This window comes from Atractosteus spatula, chromosome 9 (assembly GCF_055471065.1).
Source record: "Atractosteus spatula isolate fAtrSpa1 chromosome 9, fAtrSpa1.hap1, whole genome shotgun sequence".
Lineage (NCBI taxonomy): Eukaryota > Metazoa > Chordata > Actinopteri > Semionotiformes > Lepisosteidae > Atractosteus > Atractosteus spatula.
This window is the reverse complement of record NC_142714.1, coordinates 16,923,157-16,948,543: the sequence shown is the minus strand read 5'-3', so window position 1 is coordinate 16,948,543 and position 25,387 is coordinate 16,923,157. Positions and strand designations below refer to the sequence as shown.

Sequence of the window (25,387 nt, the reverse complement as noted above, 5' to 3'; positions counted from 1 at the left end):
ATCACATTTACTTGTACATTAGTTATGTAAACTACTAATTAAATTATTTCTAGTTTGAGCTTTAGTTATCTGAAACCAAATACTGCCACATCAGATAAAAATTACAATAATATATAGTTGTTCACTGAATTACGTTTTTTATTTACCAAGCTTTTTAACTTTTCTATTTAACTTTTTTTAAATAAAAAAGTCACACAATTATTTTCTATGAAGTCACTATACAGTAGATCATTATATAGTAGAATAATAAAAACAAAAATCTTCTTTTGGATATACATGTACTGTAAATGCACATAATCAGGTAGAATGCTTGAAACATTTCATGTATTAAAAGGGAAACTGTACATGAAAAACATTAAAAAAGTTTCATTAGAAAGACTGAATAAAGGCTTCTTCTTTGTCCTTAACCGTATGCACCACAACAGAGATGGAAAGTGATTAATTGTTAAAAGTGTCTGTAAACCAACAACATTAACCTTGTTCTATGGATTCCCTGGATCATGACATTGTTTTAAGAGGTTTTTGGAACACCCTGTATTTAATGGGCTTTCATCCCCATGCTAATAAAGCCGGGAGGCCGTCGTGAGATGTGGTGTCGCACAGTTTGAGGCGCACAGCAGGATGGCAAAGGTCAGATGAAGTGTCGTAAATCCAGAGTAGGGCTTTGACATTGTACTAACTGTGGCCCAAGATGTGCTTCGTCCCCCCTTTGATGCCAGTTCACCTTAATAACTGGTAAAAGCAGCCACTTTTATTTGTCTTCACTGTCTGCAGAATTCATATTGCCTCATTTAGACTTGTTCAACACAGAAAATGCAAGAGGAACAGAGAGAAGCAATCTGTTCTATATTAGGTAGTGCTCTCTTTTGTTAGTAATTGGAGTTACTAGTATTTATAAGGTGCTGTTTATCAGGCGAACAGAGTGAATGGTTCCGATTCTGAGGCTTAACTTTGAGAGTTCTTTTCCCACCCAAGAAAACATTTCTATCCATTTCTCTCCGACCCAAAATGTAGCATAAGACCTACAATATCACTATAATTGTGGAGCTTAAGGTAAATAATTGGGTTGAAGGACGTACAGAGAGAATGTCCTTAAAATCTGCGGTTTTATAAGAGCTGTTTTTGTAAATGGTTTTGACTTGACTGTTTTGCGAATTTGGATCTACTCACCGCTCCTTAGAGATGTTTTTGCTTTCTCGTTTCCAAGCGTTCTTAAAGTCATTGCAGAACTCATACCACAGCATGAAAACGTAGTTAGGCAGAACCTCCTTCTCCCCGGACTTTGGCTTCAGACTGAAATATTCCACCATGTCTTCAAAGCTACAGAGAAACGAGCAATGTCAATGCAGAAAACCAATGAGATACATGATGGTTTCCCTCAGGCCTGCTGAGGAGTCAGTAGCAAACTGTTTTAACTCACTCACCTCTCAGAGCCTAACGAAAACCATGCCAGAAGATCCTGCCAAGTATAAACTAACCTTCCAACACTCATGATTTCCCTCAAAGGCACTTTTATTGAGTTCACAGGCACATATTACATATTTTATAGCTTTTCTTTCCTTCTCTCTCTCTCTTTTATTTTTGGAATTTGGTTGACTGGAAGAGGCTTTCACTGTTTCAGACTGTGAGATGACTAACAACCTCAGACGTCTGGAAATCAAAAACAAATTTCACATGTGTAAAAAAAACAATGAAATAAACTCAAGGTTTTGCACTGAGGTCCAGGATAGTGGGAATGGATACCTAGGTTGATTAGACATTTTCAATGAAATGTGTACTTATCCCTCTTACAGAATTCTGTTTGTAAAAAAATATAATATTTTGAATGAATTAACAAAAAATCAACCTTATGACCATTGATTTTACACAAAAAACACAATATATTATTGAATACAACAATAACACATACTAATCACCTCACATGTCTCTAAGATGGGGATTATATAAGATCAAAGATAAATGTATTCTACCACCTGAAACATGAACAAACTCAGGTTTTTGTATTAAACTGTAAGAAAAATTCAATCACACAGCCGGCAGAAATCACAATGTTGTGTGGAAGGTGAAACATGAAGAAGTGAGAGATGTGTACGCAGCTGAGGCCCATCAGTAAATCTACTGATCCACTGAGCCGACCAGCTGTCACTGGCCCATATGATCTCTTTTATTTCTCCATTTCAGTGTCCAGGGGAACACCTGAAAAAGTGGAAGGAAGAGTATCTGCAATTCTCTTGATTCTGTGAACACCAAGCAGACTTATGTTTCCTTTTGCTCAAAGCTCCAGCTTTTCCTATGGCTTTGTTTTGATAATTTATTATTATAGTTGTTTATATTGTTGTGATTTACAGCCCGAAAGGTGGCGGGAGACTCAAAACTTTACTTTATCTTAGCCCCACAAAATTTAAAAAAATGGTTGTGTACCTCTTTATTTCTCTACTTAGCTGCACCTTGCTTTGCTGTTTTTCCAGGTTCTACAAAATCTCTTGTAAAACGCAGAAAAATATCTGTCTGCTACAACTGTGTTCAATATATACAATGTACTACAAAACTACAAAGCACCCGTGGCCAGAGTTTCATGTTTTACGTCCAATAACATTTCAAGTAAGTTATCATTAAAACAGCTAAACAATTATCCAATTGACCTATAAAACACAGTAACAAAAGATTCCAAGCCAGGAAGATTTTAAGAACAAATTGTCATTATAGCCTAAAGAGTATGTTTCTGAATTTATTAGCAAAGTAAGAAATTGAACCATACACAGTTTCACTGTTATACTGTGGTATGCAATATTTAAATGGAATACAAGAATATGATTTTAACCTTTGTTACAACTCATACTTTTTAATTTCCAAAGGAATTGTAGGAGACAAATACTTTGTCTTTGAATGTATATATACAGTGTATGCAATATTTGTAAGCATGCACTGAAATTCTTAAGATAGCTGTGTAAACCCTAAATAACATAGCACAATTGGTGGTTAACCAGTTACAGAAACATTTATTCAGGGAAACCACCACCATCAAACAGGTCGTTGATGAGCCTAGGCCCTTGTATTTATAAGAATAGATGTTGACAGAGCATTTAAATGTATATGGTATTCAAGATTTATTACAATAAGCAGGAAAACCATACTTTTCCTTTAGAACACTTCTATTTAATTATGTCCCTGCAAATAAAAAAGTAAAAAATACTTTCCCACAAATCAAAAATTAAGCATTATTTCCGTTTAAAACACAACAAAAAAGTTCAAATCCCGATTCAAACTTACAGAATAACCAGTGTTTCTACAAATTCAATCTTTGTACCAAATGTATAATAATAAATATTTTGTAAAAACTAAAAATGATGGATGTTAAATTTTGGGAAAACAGAGCAACTCATAAGTATTTAAAATGCCTTCAACCTGCTTTTCACCGCTGTGGCTTTGATTCATGGTCATAACCGCATTTCAGTTCAAGTATTGTCTAGTAAGTGAACAATAACTTATATGCAGATATACTGTATACAATTAGACATATGCATATTCACAAAGATTTTGATTTCATTTTCACACAAATTCCAACAGTACAACACTAAATGAATCACTGTTTCATGAAACACTATTTTTATTGTATTTTTGTTATTTTACATTTTTGTAAAATTATAGCACCACATAATGACACACTGTGTTTGCTATGTGCTTTAAAGGATTAAACCACAACAATAATATAATGCAATCTTGCTTTTCCACAATAAGGAGGAACAGTGGTCTCAGGGTTCTAAAGAATTGTCTTCATTTCACGGTTTGTATTCTGAGTCCCCCGAGAAGTTAGCAGGAAACACAAATTCCTTGCTTGAATCAAATTAAATTAGTGTGAGATTCCCTGAGTTTTCATTTACCATTTTTAAATAAATGGAATGTTCTTTAGAAGACCTACAAAGATGAGAGACAGCAAAAAAAAAGTTTAAAAAAGCTTCCATCTTAGGCAGGAATCTTTTTGGTTGTGTAACATAACTGGGTTTGTCAACCTCCTTAATTTGGTGCAAACTGACATTGACAAGCTGCCTAGGTGGGCATGATTATAACTTTTCCTTAGTGTGAGCAGAAGAAGGAAAGCAGCTCACAAATAGCTCAAACAGTGAAGTTGCTTGCTTGTGGCCCTGTAATCCAGAAATTGCCATTCCTCTGAGAAATTCCACCCGACCAATAGATATTCTGTGGGCTTGACTGGCAACTGTGAGCCTGCTGTAATGCTACAACAGGAAATATAATGCTCCTCTATTGTACTGTATATTGAGCTAACATAACCTCCATTGATATAAATTTTATGCTTTTAACTGTATATTGTAACATTCTGCTTGATTTTGTCACTTCCTTACACTGTCTTTAAGGTGTAAATAATGTCTTAACATACAGTACATAATTGGTATCACAATCAGCCTTTTAAGCTCATTGTTGCAATTTGTAAAGCGAACACCTCTTAGTTTTGCATTTTTGGTAGCACTGGCTATCACGCCCTCTGTAGCCAGAGGGCGATTCTACTCTGTCCTGTCCCTAGTTTCCTGCCTTGCTGTCCTTCCGGTCTCTCTCTTTCCCTGGGGCTATATATTTCCGGGTCTTTCAGTCTGCCTTTGCTCAGCATTGACGTTCGGATGTCCTGAAACCCGCCTAGCACCAGGTCGCCCCACGTCCGCTACCTGAGGGCATAGGTTTCTATACGGCATTCCTTGAACAGCTGAGCCCGGGCTAACCCCCGTCTTGCCACTACGCATAGGGTCTTTTCGCTCTCCTGCCATTCTACGGTTTGTCCTTTCCGACATCCGTGACACTGGCAGTATTTGAAGTTGAGGCTGGTGCCTGACTTTCAGGGTCTGTGATAGTGGTGTCCTGATCCTGGTCTTCCAGATCTTGGTTGTCTGCTTCCAGACCCTAGAGAGGATCAGATTTTTTTCATGATGTGATGTTATGCGAGGTTGTTAGGTTAGGTTGCGGGTTTTGTCAATTTTCAAACCCTTGGAACTATCTCAGCCCCTTTAGCTCACTTCCCATTGCATTAATGTGTTCAAGTAGTGGCTGGATTTTCTCACAGATGTACAGTAGTCTGGTTGTTGAGGTTCATTCAATATGTCCCACATGTTGTGTGCAAAGCACATGTTTAAAGACCAGTTTTATAGTGGATGTTTAAAATGATTTTGTAGGGATACAATGTACGGTATAGTATCATGCTTGTGTTCCATGTTAATCCAGAGAAATTTTATTTTGTTCTGAGATGAGAAATGTTAAGTCTTATTTATATCCTTTGCTCATAAACAGCATGGTAGAGCTGGCCATTTTTAAGGGAGATGTGCCTGTCACACCCTCTGCAGCCAGAGGGCGCTCCTACTCTGTCCTGTCCCATGTTTCCTGTGGTTTGCTGTCCTTCTGGGGCTATATATTTCCGGGTCACTGATTCACCTTCGCTCAGCATTTGTCCTGAGACCCGCCTAGCATCCAGGTCGCCCCACGTCCGCTGCCTGAGGGCATTGGTTTCTATTCGACTCCTGAACTGCTGAGCCTGGGCTAATCCCCCGTTCCGCCGCTACACATATGGGTCTTTTTCCGCTCTCCTGCCTCTCCACGGTTCGTCCCTTCCGACATCCATGACAGAATGCTGAGCCTCCTTTTGACCCCGTGCCTATGAGCGGGCTGCGGCCTGGCTTTCCTTTGGTTGTCCACTTCGATATCAGTGATAGAATGTGAACGTGCCTTTTGCCCAGTCTGCGGTATTTTTCCTGGGTTTTTATGTTTTTATTTTTGTTTTTTGCCCCTTCTCTCTGGTCCCCCCGACCCCTGTGTTGTGGAACTCCTGGTTCCTGTCTGTTTATTGTGGTTTGTTACCCTGGTCTCCCAGGTTTATTTCTGTCATTGTTTGTGCTTGAGTACTTTTTTTTTGTTTTAAGTCTCCGGAGCTCTACCTGACCCCCTGACCCCCTCTTCCTCTACCCATTAAGGGTTATACCCTGGAGGAGGGGGCAGCTCTCAGCCGTGGACTCCCGGAGGTTTCCTTTCTGTTAAATGAGGTTTTTCCTCCCCCCAGTGCTGTGCAGCTCACTTATTTGTGTGCTGTTTATTTGGCATAGAAGAGCTCACACATTTTGATGTTAATGGTGGGAGAGAAGAGTATTATTCCGAACTTACTTACAGTACGAGTGAAGTAAAAGGAGAACCAGAAGTTCACCTCTTGATGTTATTGCAAACAATACTCCCATTTTGAGATTACAGTTTCATTTGTTTCATATTTATTTTGGCACGTAACGTAAACCACTTGAATAGCTTTAGACTGAAATGTAAAAACAGGTTACTGTTTTCATTATCCTAACCTTACTGAGACATGTGCCTATATAGTAATAATACAGTAATTCTATAGTAAATACTGTAATATTTAATATGATTAATATTGAATAGAGTACAGAAACAGTACTGTATATTTGGTAGCTTAAATAACTTTAATGACATTAGCTTTTCTATAGCACTGTAGCACCACAGAACATTAAAGACATTTTCTATGGGCAGTTGTCATATATTTGATATAATGAGCTGTAATTCATGGGATGCAGAAAGATCGACAAACAGTTTGAACATCCATATGGTAAATGGGTATGCATGTTAATGAAAGACATGCAACGTTGATACAATGTGTGATGCAGAAGTTTCCATAAATGTTTTCTATTGTATGTTATCAGTCACGCACTTCACAGAAATTCAGTATTCCAAGACAGTATCGTAGATCATTCTTCCTTTCCTATACTCTCAGCAAAGACTCCAGGACCACATGAAGGTTCTTTGATTTCCTAAAGAAATTGACATCACTTCTAAAGCTCTTTGTAGAACTTCTTCAGCTTCACTATTGTGATTAATTGTCCTTTTTTGTATCAGAACTCTTTATGACTCAGGTCATGAGTCAGACTGCAAACAAATCTTAGGGAAACACATCTTAACTCTGCTGAGGGATAATAAAAGAACCTATCTTCATAAATGGGTGTTCCAGGACTTGTGTGATGTCACTGCTACACCACTCCATTGTCTGTGCAGTACATTTTGTAACAGTGTAACGGGAATTAAAGAAATGTCCTTTGTGTATTTAAAACAGCTTTCAAATATTTTATATTTCTTTATCAATAATATATTTAATGAAATATAAACTGATTATTATACAGTACTTAATGACATGGAAAGGCTAAAGCTTTTTCTGATGTACGCAGCTCTTAGCTCTTATTGAGCAGAACGGAAAATAGCTGAAACTAGATAAAACTAGTGCAAATGCCAAATACTGAATGGAATTGACATTTGAGTTCTCCAGACTTACACTGGTATAACAACAAGGAAGGCAAGTTTTGTGATTATTTTACTACCTTTATTCATTCTGACTGCTGGAAAGTAGATGAAATAAGTTTAGAAATAAGTTTAGAAATGTTTTGTCTGAAGAAGTAACCAAGAACGTAGTCTTTCTTGAACAAAAATGACAAAATGCACATTTCATCAATCTTTGTAACTCTTGTAACTCTGAACATCTGACAATAGCTTATTTAAGCAATAACAGTAAAAAACCCAAAGAAGAAAGTTAAACAATAAATGTGAAGAAGACAGAATCAGTCTATTAAAAAAAATGTCCGTGGTGAGATTAAAAAAAATGGAAAAAAAAGAAACTGAAATGTCTGTTTTTTTGATTAATGATCTTTACCATTAGATAACACACTATGGCCTCATACATTGTCAAAAATATGAATTCTAATGAGTCTTAAATGATAAGTGAAGTAAAAAGAAATACTAAACAGCAGGTCAAGTGGCAGGTCTTTGCTGCTGTGTTGGTAATAAAGACCAGTTTTCCTTTCTAAAAAACGAGCCTGAATTCCTGTCTGCATCCTCGCCGACCCCGACCTGCTACATCCCGAAGTTCCTTTGGGATTCGTATTGTACAGACTGCTTCCGAGCTGATACTGGTGCTAATGTTCCAATCCCAGCTTTGGCACCACCACCATTAAGTCGAAATTAACAAAAATAAAGCACTTATTTAGGCTTTGGTGTGTTGAAGGAGGAACACTCATCGCGGGCGCGGGCGTCGTAGCAGATGACAGTAGCGGATGACAGTGAAGCCATTGCTTCTGGTGTGGCTAAGATGTTATTAATTAAACCTATGGCTTGGCTTACTGCTTGTTGTAGTTGAGGTTGATTTCTTTCCTCCTTCTTGGAGCACAGCAGAAAATGAGAAAGCTTGCTGATAAAATTTCTCAACCAATCACATTGTGCCATTTAGACGGCCCACCTACATTGGGCCATAATTCACCTTCCATACACGTAAAATGCTCTCACACTCTCCATTTTTCCTCTCACATTCATTAGTTTTACCTCTCACATACACATAAAATGCATTCACATTCACTAATTTTGCCTCTCATTTTATTAACATTGTGAAGGAGTGTTTTATGTGTATGTGCGAGGTAAAACTAGTGAATGTGAGAGTGTCTTCTGTGTATATGAGAGGTTAAACTAGTAAATGTGAGAGAGTTTTCTGTGTATGTGAGAGGTAAAACTAGTGAACGTGATAGCATTTTCTGTGTATGTGAGAGGTAAAACTAGTCAACGTGAGAGCATTTTCTGTGTACTGTATGTGAGAGGTAAAACTAGTGAACGTGAGAGCGTTTTCTGTGTATATGAGAGGTAAAACTAGTGAATGTGAAAGCATTTTGTGTGTATGCGAGAGATAAAATGGAGAGTGTGAGAGCATTTTGTGTGTATGTGAGAGCAATTTGTGTATATGAGAGGTAAAGTTTGAATAATGGCCTAAATAGCACCTCATAGAAAAGGAATGTGTTCTTTCAATTCAAAGCTTGCAGAGACTTAATATAACATTCCAGATCTCTTGTTCAAAATAAATAAAAGGACTAAGAAAACAAAGTAGCAACTTGATAGAAATGAAATAAAATACTCTTGAAGTACTGTTCTGTTGTGAGAAATACAGTAGCTTGCAACATTTACCCTTCAATGTACAGTATTTAGAAGGAAATGTATAATAATTCCAATAGTTCTAGAGGGCCTATATTAAACTTCAGCCATATGAAATAAGAGTAAAGAAAACAGTTTCTGTATAGTAATATAGAAATATATAGTTATAGATATAGTTATACACAGGAAAGCTCCAACTTGTCTGAGAAAATCAAAGTTAAATGACTACCACAAAAAAAAATTAGGACTACTACATACAATTTGCTCTTTAGCTATTTTTACTTACTCTTTGCTTAAAATCACATTTTAGTAATTCATGGTTGTATTGCAGCAAATGCTATATTAAAGTTGTCTTATTAAATACATTGAATTCACCATAGGATTTACAGTCTTATAAACAAAATATGCCTCTATATGATCTGCCCTTTTCATGACGCAGGCTGAATTTCTTAAGACACACTTTAAGTGACTTTAAACAAAACCTTTTGTAAGAGCTACATATTTGACCTTTGAAATGCAGGATAAAGTTATGCTTTGTTATTTCAAGATGTGACCTAACATTTTTCATGTACAACATGAAAGCTACAAAATGTCCTTAAACCAATAAAAATAAAAAATCCTGACAATTGAAATTTATGTTCTCAATAACCTACAGCTCATTTTGCTGCATAACTAATGTACACCTGCATATCATGTGAAGGCGAGCATCAGAAATAAGGGACAATTTAATGAGCCATAAAATTTGGATATATTAGGAAAACCTCCGAAAAAAGAGAAACATAAAATTAACAAATTAATATTGCATGTTTGTGAGAAAACATGTTCAGTAATGTACACGGAGTACACTTCCATTAACGGACAGTATAATGAGCCCGAGAAAGTAATTATGTAAATCACAAACACCATCATCATGACTAAAATACAACGTCAACAATGTAGCAATGAAATTAATTCAAGAAACTAACAAAGGATGTATATATATGCTTGTATATTTCTTAGGAGGACATAATGTTATCAATTTGAAATTTAAATTGTAAGAACATTGCTTAAAGCCTCTGCTCAATCACAGACCTACTACTCTGCATCTAACTGAGATTGAGGCTTACTTTACAAAGATTAAGATCAAATCTTCAATTCAAGACACTGCATCATACCCCTCATAGTACAACACCAAATATATACACTGAGCATCAAAAGGAGCATCACTTATAACTGCACTAAATTCAAAATGTTTTCAGGAAAGTGCTACAGTATTTTTGTGGCAGGTTCACCGATATTTTATTGAACAGACATGATATATGTAAATTGACTATGTTGATTAACACTTAACACAGATTAACACAGCTCAAAGGTTGGTTGGGTCATCAGGGATCTTAGAAAGGCACAGGTTGGCAGTGTGTATTACCACCACTGGAAACAATTCAAGCTGTCTGTCTTTTAGGATTCCGTTACATTCTACTCATGCAACCTGCAAAAGCCTCTGCTTCCTCACTGGTTTCTAAGCCATCGATAACATACAGTACATCACCCCAACTCATCCTACAAATCTTCAATGAGACTGAAGTGTCATGGCAAGGGCATCCACAGCATAGCTGGCACATTCTAATGCTGCAAAAAAACTGTTTTTACACGAGCAGCATGAGGAAGTGTGTGTCCTACTGGCATATAGCCACATCAGGATGAGCCCACAGGAAGGGCAGCAGGTAAGCTCTCAGGAGTAGTTCAATGCAACTCCATGTACTCAACTTGTCTTTAATCACTACAAGTGGAGTTCTGTGGCAAATAGTTGCTACTGCACAGACTGTTACACTTGGATCTCCCCATCGACTGGTTTGTTGCACAACAACGAGTACAATGTTCTGCACATCTGTGCCACACTCATTGACATCCATTAGGGTTGTCTACACAAAAATGGACTCAGAGTTTTAATCCACCTGAGGAGATTTAGTCCATGCGAATGGTGCAAAGGTGTTTCCTGATAAGCAGGGCATAATGACTACTATCTGTATTTTTCTCCTTCCACCTGATTTTCACCAGGTACGACATTCAACTGGTTAAATCACCTCATCACTCATGTGTCCAATTAGCTCCTTTACAACTGCAATGATTTAGTGGTTATGCAACAATTACTCAAGAGTATCACATTGTCATGAAGAGAAAATAATCCAAATTCTGCTAAAATGTACGTTTAATGAATATCTGACTTCTGTATACTTTTTTCTTATAAATCATACAAAAACAGAAAATTTACATTTCATTCTAGGTATATGCAGTATTTTCCTATTAAGACAAAATCCCTGACATTACTGACAATTATTATTATATTATTACAACTGCTTTGTATTAACAAAACAATTATTTGGTTATATATAACAAGACAAATAGTTTGTTAAGAAACAATAAAACAATAAAACTTCTGGCCTGGACAGTTCCAGTCCTTCATACTCTATACAGATACAGTATTTAATCAGTGGCTATAGATCAATCTTGTTTAATTAAGTCAATAATTGTTAAATTGAGCAATTAAAATATGATAAATAAAAATCAATACACATTGGATATAGACTCTTATGTCTCAGGCATAAAAAGCACACCACTAGGTAAGTAAGAACAAATAGTTCAGCTTTCAAATATCTCAGCCCTTATTATTAATGAGAAGATTTGAATAAGTGATCAAAGTGTTGATAGCTATCTCATCCATTTATAAAACCTAGCAGACCTACTACAATCTTAAAAAATGGAGCACTCCTTTTCATATGCAGACTGCAAATTACAGGTCAGGTGCATATTTATTCTCAATTACCATTTACTTTTATAAATACTGCTTGGTTTTTCTATTTTAACTGGATATATAGCCATAGTATTTTGGTCTAGTTACATTATTACACAATGACCACAACAACAATTATTTTTAGTCAAAATAAAATTTCACCAATATAGTCAATATCATAACCTATGCTTTCAAGTGCAGTGCTTAGTACTTATCAAACTGTTAAGTTTCTGTGATCCCCAGAAGGAACTTTTCTATTTTAAAACTTGTCCACCTGAGACTCTCCATACAAAAAATACAACAAAGTTTTAATAGGGCAGTAAAAGCTCACAGAGAGAGAATTACCTAAGGTTATTGATTGTTATTTAGCTCTAATGAGACCAAGTCAAAGTCAATAATCTGTTTCAAATTCTAGTGCAGCACAACTCTTTCAGGGTCATAACAAGAAAATAAATATTTTACTCCAGATTTTAATTTTATTCTAATCCACAAAAAAAGCTTCAGCTTCTTAAAATGCATATTGCTTAGTGACCTGCCTCCTTTTTTCAAAACACGTCTGTTGTCAGGGAATATTACTGATATGTTTCAGTGAAATGCTAATAAGTATTTTTTACTCTACTATTCTTTGATCTGTATGACTTTTCTCATATACATAGAAATTAGGCTATTGTGGTTATTTCTGTGGATGTGCCATACATGACAGGCAAGTCATAGAGCTACGACAGCTATGATTTAAATCAATGAAGCCTTAGACACATGGCCTGCCTTATTCATAATGTGGCTCTCAGTTTAATGAGGTGTGACACTGGGAACACCACAGAAGTTCTTTTAATGGCCTTCGTTTTGAATAAAACAGAAGCTGAACATCATAAACCTGCCCTATAATGTGATTTGCTCTTTGATCAATATTCTAAGTCTATCAATTTCACTAAAGCTGTGTCAGCCTAAATCTACAGCTAAAAAACATTTAAAAAAAAACAACTAATAAGCTAAAGCTTCATGAACCGTGCTAATTTGAAGGAAGGCAGCTGAGTGCTGGGTGTCTTTACAAACATTTGGAAACTGTTGAATGATTACTTTAAAAGGACAACACTCTAATTGTTAATAGATTCACTTTGTGTTTCATGTTGTGCTATCGGGACCCTGTTATGCTTATTTTACTGAAATGAAAAAACAATGTAACAAACACCTTCAGTTTCTTTAATACAATGTAAGGAAAGTAATTTACCACGTTTGCTCTCAGCAATGTGTGTTTCCAATATATTTTTCAGATATGTTTTCATTCAGATAGTGTTACAAGCTCAGACTTTTCCACATCAATCTGTAGGTAATGCTTAAAACATGATTGCATTTCTCTGCATTACCAACAGAAAAAAAAGAGAAAATTACTCAAATTGAATTTCAAAGGAATATTTAGTTACATATTAATATGTATTTTTGTTTAATTTTTTGTTTAATCCTGGCCTTGATCCAACTTTCAGCATTTATTCTACTGTCTACTTAGGTACAACCTGTGTATTTGTAAATTACTATTTCTTGTATGAATCCTGTATGATTGTGCATTAGCAGCCTCTGAATTTATTTTCCCTTGCATGAAATTTAGGCAGTACCAATTACTACAAACAGCTTTGCAAATTTCTTAATCATACAACAAAATAGTCTTTATCTGTACTAAAGAATTGACAATACACTGGGTTCAAATCTTTCAGATGTACAGCTTCTGAAGAAAATATTATAATATTATAATGGAGATGTGAACAGGATAAATTAGCAAATCTATAGTATGCTTTACTAATTTTTGTACAGTATATACAGTAGAAACCAATATTTATTGTTATTTTTACATACAAGAGTTTAAACAAATTGTTTCTAAAAAACAAAGCAAAACCTTTTTAGAGAGGGTATTATGTTAAAACAGCTCAACAAGCAAACTATGTTAATCTTTTTTTCACATAATTCACAAAACATCAACTTTTCAAAGTAATGATTGCAAGAGTTTACAGCTTCAATTATGACAGGTCTTCTTAACCTAAGGATGAGGTTTGTTATGAGAGTAACCAAAGACAGTGTGAGTTTAATAAATTCCCTAACTTTGAGACATAAGGCCTTTTTTACTAAAAATATAAATAACTGACATTCTGTATGAATTTGATACATTCTATTCTTTTGCCCAAATTGTTTAAACATTAATAGTTACATATTTGCCACTAATATTAGATCATACAAATATGATTTTTTAAACAAGTGAATGATTTAAACAAAATCTCACCACTTTTTACATTAAAAAAAAATCTTTCAATCATACCTCCAAATGCAAACATCATACCTTTTTTGGGCTGTTTCTTGTTGCTCCTCCACTGAAGTGTATTCTTTTTGAGCTGCAAATAAAAAAAAAGTACTTAACTTACTTAACACCCAAAATGACAAAGATCAAATCCTACTCTACTAGGTGTTAGAAAAATGCAACACACTGAAGTGGAAAAGTAAAATGCAAGATGGCTGATTTTATGTTCATGTGAGCTAATCAAGCTAGAGTTTCATTAAAACTATGGTCTCGTTTATCAATCTAAGTAAAAAAAGTTACAAAGACCATACAAACGATGCACACATAGTACACATATAGAGTATAGTCCCTTATAAGCATTTTATAAAAGAAGCATAGAGTATATATTGTGTTTTTTGGATACTGATTTCTACTCAAGTAAATTGGTTTGGAATGAGATGGTACATTTACTCGAATTCATTTCCCAGAAGCATCTTTTTCCTTGTTCCATCTGGGATGTTTACAAGAGCTAGGATTCTGATTGGGTAAAGCAGAGGTGCATGTGCAAAGTGTCTGCATGCCCAACAACAGACCTTGTTGTTTTTAAATGGACCATTCAGGAAACACAATAATAAAAGTTAAAAAAGAATACAGGGTGTCTATGTTTAACGTATTTAATGGTCACTGTAATAATAGTCCAGACAACATGTGTGTAAGAATTCTGCAATCTTGTGAAGATCAGTTATGTTATGTTTTAAGCTTGTTTTAATGAAGTCCTTAACATTCAAATTAATCCCAAATTAATTAAACAGTAACTTGATAAGACGGGTCCTGGACATCTTGACAAACAGGTCTCAAAAGGTCAAATTGGGAAATGGTTATCTGCCATTCCCTACACTTCCACTGGATCACCACAGGGAATATATCCCCCTCCTGTACTATTGTGCACTTAAGATTGTAAGAGCAAACACACAGTCTCATTAGGTTTACTGATGACACAGCCATGTTCAGCTTAATAAAAAGACCCAGGAAATCATCACGGACTCAGAATCAGAACCAGTTACTGATTCTTGGAAAAATGTAATAGCCCTCTAACCTGCTATAATTAACAGTCAGACTGTAGACATTGTCAATGACTACAAGTATTTGGGATGGGACTTATACATAGAAACCTAAGATGGGATAAATGCTGTGACACCATTTATAGAAAAACAACAAAAGAGACTTTTTTTTGGAAACTCTATCTCAAGGCAGATAAAACCATTTTCACATTATTCTATTATTCTAAGTCATTTATTGAAAGTGTATACTCTTAAAATACTTGCTGGTTTTGCAACAAGTTAAATTGTAATAGGTTGGGAATATTAGTGAAAATAAGTTTAAAAAATATTGGAGCACATGAAATCAACTTAAATATTTTCTGCATACAAAAGATTGTAAAGAATGTCAAAGGAATTATGGAGTGCATGTCTCACCTCCTCCATTGTAAATTTACACTATTTCCATCTGGGAGATGCCTCTAAGTCCCCCAGTGCAAAAGTAATAGACTCAGGAAATCTTTCATCCCCATTACAATATCGCTCTCCAACAATGTACAGTGAAGTAACTCTCTTATCCCCTGTAACACTATTGTACTGTCTTCTCTGTTGGTAAGAATTGTCTTTATTTTTATTGTTGTGTTGGACTATGCTATAAAACAAATTTCTGCCAGAGGATAATAAAGCTTGAATTGAAGTGGAGCATGCTTTTAGTAGTTAAGAAAGTAGTTTAGAAGTAATAGGAAACTACAAACAGTTTGAAAATAAAATGTCATAAGTTTTAAATTTGATCCTAGAAAGTTTTCATTGATTGTTTTATTTCTGGATAAAATATATTACTATTATTTAATTTGTTGATTTGAAAAATACAGTAGTGCCACTGTTAAACAGAACTGGTGAAAGTCATAGCAACAGCAGAAAGGATGGCTACTTTTGACTTTCTAATACTTTAGCATCATCAAGATATACTCAAGTACTTGTACATTTACTTTAGTAATATTCTGGAGGGGAACATTTACTCTGTTACTTATTTTTAGAACAGTTCTTTTACTCAAATAACATCTTTTAATACTTTTTATACCCCTTGTTCTTTTTAAAACAGACCTTCACTTCACTCTTAATAGGTTAAGAGTTTTTATCTTTGACAAAATATGCAAAAAGAAACCCAGAAACTGGAAGTTAAGGACACTGAAGTACTCCCTCATCGCCTAAGTGGGTGGTCTCTGCAGGTCAGTGTGGCTGAAGAGTATGGATATAGAAAGATCTTAGTAGAAGCGCTAGTGCTGTACCTGCTGTGTGGACAACAACTTCCCCCTTTTTTAAGTTTCACCATCAATAAAAGTGAAACACCAAGCAAAAATAACAAAACACTCAGGACAATGTGTACACCGCTGAATTCATTGACTCGTCTTGGAGTTGAGTACGTGTGGACTGCTCTCAGGTGAAGTAAACTAAGGGCCTTCATATAAAATGCAGGCAGTGTACCTCAGCTGAGAACGAGCAGGCAGTGGTGGACTCCTGCCATGTAGAAAGGCCTAAATGGAAGGCAGATGTGTGTGTCGAGTGAGTGTTAGGTGCAAGAATTTATCTAAGGCCAGAAACTGCCTGTGATCTCAGATTTATTGCATTTTTCCAGTTTCATCCTTTTTACAATGACCAGGGACCTTTCCCAATTGAAGATTTAAGAGAGGGAAGTCTCCCCAAATTTTCAAAGGAAGGTTTCGTTGGCTGGAAAAGGCGGTACTTTGACTAAGTTTTACATGTGTGTGGGTAAGTAAGCTTATTTGTCAAATGTAACCACAGTCAAAAGTGACACAACAGCTCAGAACATGCCTTCCGTAAGGTCAAAGGAAGATGGTGTACAATTGAATGGGTAATAGACTGGGAGAGGTGGACTGTGACCAACGCTGTTGGCCATGCTTCAATTTTACTGGCGCCTTAGCTGGCCCCAAAGTGTGTTACTGTGTTTAGGTGGCAGGATGGTTCAGGAGATTGGCAGTATAAGAGGATGTGTGACTTTTTTTCTCTCTCTGTAAATGTGAAACCAGTAGTGGCTAACTAGAAAGTTATTAGACTCACATGCTGAGAAGGACAATAAATTAGGCCTTTAAAACTCGGACACACTTACCAAACCATTTTACCTACTTTAGCTACAGTTGTGATAAGGTAAAGTCAAAATGTTTTGATTCTATCTCCTGATATTGTTATTTTCAACTTTTGTAATATATAATTTTAATTTCACATACAGTAAACCTCTCAATGACTATGTAGCAAATTTTTCAGTTCTTGTATAGGAAGATATTCTGTAACTGTACTGTTGAAATTAGGACACTTACCAATGTCAGTTATAATAATCTGGTATGCATGGAAGCATTCATTGAGAGAGAAAGACCGAAGTAGCACTTTGAAAACACTGCACACAGGGGTAATGTAATGAAAATGAACTGACCATTGATTGTCAAAACCTTTAGGTTATGTTACTGTACATGAGTTTCTTGAGGCTTGTTCAGAAAAGATTAAGAAACATTCCAGGAATTTTTCACAATGCACATTTTCTTTTGCATAAGACCAATGAATGTTCCTGTTTTTTTTCTCCTGTTCTAAGAACACCCACACAGTTCTAAGAATAGGAGAAAAATCAGACTAATTAAGTCAACCAACACAGAGAAACATATTCTTAAAACATTGTTCTTAGTTTTAATATACTGTACACCAGTCACTACCTCTTAAAATTAAATCTTATAACCATCCAAACATGAGAAAACCATGACTAAGTATATCAAAACAAAATTCATGTATGTAACTTCTGAAGTAATGACTCTTTTATTGTGAACCACAGACACAATCCCACAGTGACACAAATTAAAATAAAGCATGGCAGTTTTATCACTTTGTATTTACTTTTTCCACAAATTTTAATGTTTTGTAAAAGTTTGAGATCCACTGAGGATAATTCAATTAAATCAGATAAGAACATTCGTACTGTTGATAACAAATCTGCAGATACAATGGGCTAAGAGAGACAAAAGTCATGTGGAGGTAATCTAGACGTGCCAGTGGTCAGTCACTGCCAGTGTTTTAGCTTCCTGATCACAGAATTGTTTCATGACTGGTTACAAGCCACACTGCATATAACAATTTAACTCAAGGATGTGATTAAGCCTTATTAAACAGCTTAAGGACTCAGCAAGATGATCTTTTGAAGATGACAGTGACACGACCAATTTCTTTAACAGGAATGCTGGTTAAAATAACATCAAGCAAATTTGGTAAAAGCACCAGTCTGCTCGGAGAAAATAACGTGTTACTCACTTCAGAGCTTTACTGTAAGGGCTGATGCATCCAGAGGAATTATAAATAACAGTGCATGCTAAATGAAACCATATGTTTTCATTCTCTGTTAAAATCCAAGCAAAGTTGCCAAAAAGACAATGCACATCATTGCTAATTAATGAGGGAAACCCTAGCTAAACCAAACAGATTCCTTCTTTTATATCAAGTATTAGTTGTCTAAAAAGACAGGTATTTGACACTATGATACACCTCTTTTTAACATGTAGAATCTCCAATTGTTTTTTTTATCATAAACCCACCTGATATACATTTATTAATTTTGAGGATAAGGAAGTGTAGGTAAATTTCACTGACCTGTCCACCTTCAGGCCACTAATTAACATGTCACACATGTCTGTGCAGGAGATTCAGTTATGACAGGAGCAGAAGTGCATCCGTCACTGACAGCACCACAGACCTGAATGTGCCCTAGAGCTGAGAGAACCTTGGCCGACTAAGCTCTTGCATCGGCTGCACTCAAGTCAACTGTGTGCCAGCACTTTGGGGAATCCTGGTCACAATCAGCTAATCAGCTAGGGACATGACCCAGGCTCGAATCAACGATGCCTGAATCATAGAACTCACAGTGTGTTTTAGCGAGTGTCTTTACTGGCTGAGCCACTTGAGAATGAAGAGAATTTTTTCTAAAGATCATTTTAATCTTTGTTATGAAAAACAAAATTGAAATCATAACTCAAGTTTCTATCTCATGTATCCTCCATATAATTAAAGACAAAATAGTAACAATACGTGAATTAGAAAGGTTTCAAAATCAAGACAGAAGATTAATTGTTTCAAATTATTTACTCATACTTCTCTAAAGACTTCCTTGTCAGCAAAAGGCTTAATTTGAAACCAGCTGCCAATCTGCATGAATTTATAATGTTTGTCAGCAAAGTTAAACAACAAAACAATGCCTGGATTATACAGTGAAAATATTTATCAATGGTGGCATGAAAAAGCAGATTCATTGCTAAGTTAAATTTGTTACAGGCCATGCACTTGCAGAATAATCAGAAAATATAATCCAGAATCAACCAAACAATCTATTGATGCAATTGTAAAATAAGGTAATTATTAATAACAGTAGACTCTTTACTGTGTATGGGTATTAGGTGCATATCCGGATTTCATTATCCTTCACATCTATGTCTGCATTCTAAGCTTATTATATGTTGTCAAAGACTAAATGTTGACTTTTTCTTGATTTTTTAATTTAGCATAAATTCAGGTATTTTCTAACGTTAAACAGTTAAAACCTGAATGAATTAAACAAAACCAATGGGTATTATCACAACAAAGATAAATGAAATTGTTTACAAAGACAAAAGGTCTAGCTCCCTAACAATGAAGATGTTTGTATTGATGTTAATAGTATGAAAACAATTACAAAAAATCATAAACAGATTTAAAAAACAAGGACATGACATTACAATGACATGTCAATGGTGCACAGAATTATTGACTGTATTTACACTGATTTTGGCTATAGTTACAGATAGTACAGTAGCTGTATTTGAGTATCAGAGATAAATAATAATAAACATCATAAGCTGGTCACTCATGATATACTGTATTTATTTCTGCTCAACCCCACTCGAAAAATGTTGGATAGTTTTGGAAACTATAGTAGTACAGTCATTAAAAGAGGTAGATAAGCCTTGGGGAAAAAAGTCTGCAATTCTATCACTTTATAATGAAGGACTGAGCCTCCTCAATATGCAAGAAACAAAATTGTTATTGCGACACAGACTTTGGAAAAAGAATATGTTGCAAAAGGCATCAAAGCACTTTATTGCTCCCTCCCTCTGCCAGCCTGTTACACATGATAAAGAGTGATTTATGAAGGCAGCAACCATTTTGCTAGTTAGAGGCTTTGTCTGAAGTTTCATTTACGCTCTTTGGTGTAAATGTAGCCGGGTGGTACATGTCTATGTTGAGGCCACACAGCAGGGAGAGCTTCAGGACGTGCTCCTTCAGGTGATCCCTGAGATCGAAGTTTAAAGGCCAAAGCTCCTTCTCATGCTAATCTACTACTGACAGACTAGGGTACTTACTGGCTTACTGTAGGCTCCCAGCAGGTCTTGCATACCTGAGATTAATTCCCAATTAGATTTACACACACCCTGCACACCACTAACAGCCACTGCCGTTTCATTGGTGCTAATATTCCCTTTTATTACTGCTCAGAAGCTTTATTCTGGCATATGGTGTTTGGCGCCACAAAATATAAGTGCTAAAACTAAAACAGATACTTGACACGATTTTGCCTTGGGTGTGCATAGTTTAACAATATGCAAGTCCAGGCTTATATATCATGATTTTTTCTTTGTTTTGTTCTCATTCAACAAAAAAAAATGCAAAAAATAACAGATAAACACATGCCCTTTGAAATTAGAAAAGAGAAACCACAGTACCTATATCGTCTAAGTATTTTACGACTTTACAATAGTTTAAATTATTAATATGAGAAAAATATTTTAAATTTCCATGGCACAAACAGGATCCAGCACAGAACTTGGAAAAAAGACTTCTTTGACCTCGTAACAACAGACCTACACAGACAAATTCTAAGGCAAAACTAGTTGCTTGTTCTTTCTTAATTGTGTCTTCTCTGAACAGTGTACATTTGGTAAACAATATTTGTATGGTCTCTGCTGGGTGCTCTGGTTTCCTCCCACAGTTCAAAAACATACTTGTAGGTTAATTGGCTTCTGGGAAAATTAGCCCTGGTGTGAGTGTGTGTGCCCTGTAATGGACTGTTGCCCTGTCCAGGGTGTACGCTGCCTTGTGCCTGTTGCTTGCCAGGATAGGCTCCAGCTCCCCTGTGACCCTGAATTGGATAAAGTGTTTAGAAAATGGATGGATGGTAAACTATATCTTAAAATTGATATTAAATGACTGGGCCAAATAAACTTCCTTTCTTTTAAGTCTTACAAAATAGTGTTAGCTGACTTTTTTAACATTTATATTTTATAGTGAGTAGATACATGCGTTTTTGTAAGGGGTGTATTTTTTATTGACCATTTCGACTTTGTTTCAGCCAAATGCAACAGTGAAAGTTTGAGAAGATTCACATCACAATTTGTTGACATTCTCATCTCTATGTACACTGAATTTCTCAGATATAAGTTCCGAAAACAATATAAATATTTAGTAGTAATAAAAAACAACAATGTAACTCCACAGATTTAATGTTCTGTGATCCACCAACACAAATACATTACTCATGCCTTGGTTATAAATTCAATTGGCCATGCACATATTGAAAGATTTTTAGGGATCTTCAATTATGAGATTTTTTCTGCTTTAGTTTTTCACTCACTACCTAAAACATATGGAGGCAATTTTGTTGCTAGACACCTCATTTGCATTTTTTTTAGAAGGAGGCTATTGTTTTACAATATTTTTTGCCTACCACAAGCAATTCATGTAATTTTCCCTTTTATCTTTTAAAATGTAGATATCCTTGCGTGATGTTAACAGTTATATCTGTCAAAAGTAGTTTGAAAGATTAAAGTGCCTGTTCTGCTGGCCAGAAAATTTAGGCTCCACTTATAAACATATATACTTCCGAAAACACTGATCCCTTGCATTGTTGTTTGTCATCAGCATGTTCTTGATGGTGCATAAAATTATTATGCTGCAGGCATCTTTTTTAAGTGGTTGAGGTAAAGATTGCATGCAGGTGGTATTTAAAAAGATTTAAGAAACCACAGAAAGATGAAGATTAGAACAAGTTTTTGTTTTCTGTTTTTATTATGTACGGCATTCTTCATATTCACAAGCTTGTGAGTCACAACCTATTCTTGTTTTTTGATTACACATTTTGTTCTTTTCTGATTTTAACCCATCAACTTCAAATGTTGCATTGTATCCAAAATTTTAGAAAGCTGTTTCCAGGAGTGCCCTTCACTTAAGTTCTAAAGTTCAGAAGGTGTCAGAATTATGTGTCATTGTGTCTTCTGGCTTCTCTGCCAGTGCTATACAGTAATTCTTTTAAGCCTTAAAATGTTTTCCTCATTGGCTTTTCCCCTTTTGGCTTGTGTGATTTCTGTTTAGTTATGTGCTTGAGAATGCAGTTTGAATTAATCAAATGACAGCATTTCCTACCTATTGTACAATGAATTGGATCAAGCAGATTGATCTACTGTAAGCCTATTACTGGGGTTGTTTAGGGGTTTAGATGGGGCAGGGGCCTGTAACAACATGGGTTCAATAGGTTCAACATGTATAATAAGTCAGTTACAATGATATTATTCCCCTATGTATAGAACAGAACAAATCTTTCACATCAGGTAGGCTTTTGCAACAGTACATCTGACAACTGTATGGGCTGTGTGGATGACAAATGTGGGAGCTGAGTTTATCTTTAGAGCTTATTACTGTTTCTGTTTTTTTCCTATTAATCTTTTATTGAAGAAATAATTTTATATGGTTTTCTCTACCTTTTAGTGATTAAGAAACAATTAAAGGTATTTATGTTAGAAAAGATAACACCACAATTTGGGGAACATATGAGACAACTTTAACAGAGTTCACATCTGTTTATATCCATAGGTTCCAGAATAAGAAAGAAAGGTTCCAAAAAGAGGAGGCTGTTTATCTCATTGTGCAAAAATAGTAGTAATAGTAGCAATACCGAGCTGTTAAAAATTAAGTTGTTAGACGTCCTTAAGCAATTAAGCTTAACACTCTGCAGTTAAGACCACTGTGCTATTACTTCATAGTAAATATTACGCAGGAACAGATGTATTGATAGTTCAAAGAAAGAACTTGTTTCTTTGTTCCTGTTTAGCCAAACAAACTTCATCTTAGAAACCACAAGCTTAAAAAACCATTTTATTTAAGTTTACTTAGTTTATTTTGCAAATAACAAAAACTGAATGAGAAAGAATAAAATTCTGTCATCTGCTGTGCATCCATTTACTGCAAATTAGTTTAAACTTTAGTTAACCATTGAATTTATTGAAAGTAAAACTAAGTGCTGATCTTTGATATAATATTTTCATTCTTTTGAAATGAGATTAGGTCTTGAGTACATTCCACAAACACAAGGGTTTGTTATTGAAACATTAAGTTGAAATGGTTGCCTCTTCAAGTGTTAGTTAATAGCCATCTGACATATTATGAAGTTAATCTGTGAAATTACACATGCATTATGCAGTGTGATTGTTATTTTGAAATTGGGACAGTACTGTTTTTTAAAATATATTATAGTAGGTTAAGTACAGGTAGGAGAGGTATAAGTACAGGTATACCTCTCCTGAAGCACTAAAAAACTGAACACCCGCAAAAGCAAAGGAAAAATTCATTCCAACATTACAAAAGTAAAATATCATGCAGAGTAATACAAAATTCATAAAGATATAAGTCTTGATAGAAATCATATTGCTTTTTTCAATGCACTACAGGAATACCAAACCTATATTAAAAGGAGCATTGGAATGCCACATTCAAGAATAAGCAGTAGTAAATCAGTAAAACACTAGCAATCAAGTGCACTGCAAGTGCTACTCTTTCACATATACAAATAACTAAATAAAATACAGAATTACTGAAGCATTTAGCAGTTAATCAATAAATCATCTCACACTTTCCTTAACAATATACACTGCTCAAAGTATTATGATTAAGTGTATGTCCAATGAAAAGGAAAATACTCAGACACTGTTCTTCTCTGCAATTTATGACTTCAGTGTTTTGACTTCAGTATTTTATATTGGAATGAGAACATCCTATAGAATATACTGTATAAGGTTTTGTGGCACAATCCATTTATTTGCATTTATCTAAAAAATACCAATGCAACTGTAAAAATATTATTTCACCAGTACAAAGCTTTCACTGGCCAGTATGAAGTATTATTAGAGAAAAAAATAGAGACTATTATATAGTCTATAGAGGCTATTACTATTAAAGACTACAGTACTTGTGGTCACAGTGGTCAGTATTTAGTAATTTAAGAACTTAATACTATGCTAATATCATCTTTATGTTATATAATACATTTGCATTAGTATGAATTTCACAAGAACAACTAATGTACGTTTTTGTAGACAATGATCCACTGGAGCAAAAAATAATGTTAAAGGCCATGCAAATCACACCCCTTTCATCTACTGTTAGTAACTTAACTTTCAGTAGAACAAGTCTGTTCTGCTAACCTTTATTAACCTCAAACACACATAATGCCCATATGTATTCATGGCAGGAATCTAATTTGAGCATATTACCAAATATAATGAGACACAACCTCATGTCATAGTCCAATGCTTTTCTAGGAACCTTTAAATAATTATTTTCTAAAGACCAGGGAAATACAACAACTGACATGATTTAATCATTTGCCAGGATAATATCTATAAAGCAAGTTGAACTTCAATGATTAAACCAGACTTTCCAACCTTCTGGGACTTTAATTAAACAACAATATCTAATTAATTGGAACTGGAATACTTTAAAATGCCTGGACATACTATTACTGGAGCTTTTGGATCAGTTTTGTATCAGTTTCTGTATCAGTCCACTGGTACCCCTGTAGAAAAAGTACTACATTTTTTTTTTTACATTTTATTTATTAAATACTTCACAAAAAATGTGCATCTGTTTATAGAAAATTTTTACAAGTCTTGTAAGCTTATTGCAAAAACAGATATGACAAATGGTGGCAATGGGAAATACAAAAGAGGTACTGTACCTGGAGAACAGGAGTCTCCTCCGTTAAAAGAAAGCTGACTGGCGAGACCCCCAAAGCATATAATACTTTATATTTAGATTTCCAGAAAGATTTTGGAAAGGTTCCACATAAAAGGTTAATTCTCAAATTAATTATACCAAGGTTAGGTATGTTTTTGTGTTGATAACTAGGAATCAGCACACAACAACATCTTAAGAGGTACTGTATCACCTCTAAGTGTTATAGTACAGGTTAATTCCATGCTGAAAAATAGAAATAAAGGACAAACACACAATGTTTTGATTGTGGAGCCTTCTTCAGGGGTGTGAAGTGATCGTAAA

General features: G+C 35.1%; 1 protein-coding gene across 1 annotated transcript in view; it reads right to left on the bottom strand.

Moving 5' to 3' along the window:
- The window catches only part of LOC148828301 (formin), a 114,438-nt gene that overhangs the window by 12,155 nt on the left and 76,896 nt on the right, over positions 1-25,387 (bottom strand). Inside the window, exons 14-15 of the mRNA XM_088925627.1 lie at positions 14,061-14,112; positions 1,171-1,320 (exon numbers count right to left, since the gene is read on the bottom strand). Coding sequence (XP_088781753.1) covers positions 1,171-1,320; positions 14,061-14,112 — 202 coding nt within the window. The remainder of the gene's footprint in view (positions 1-1,170; positions 1,321-14,060; positions 14,113-25,387) is intronic.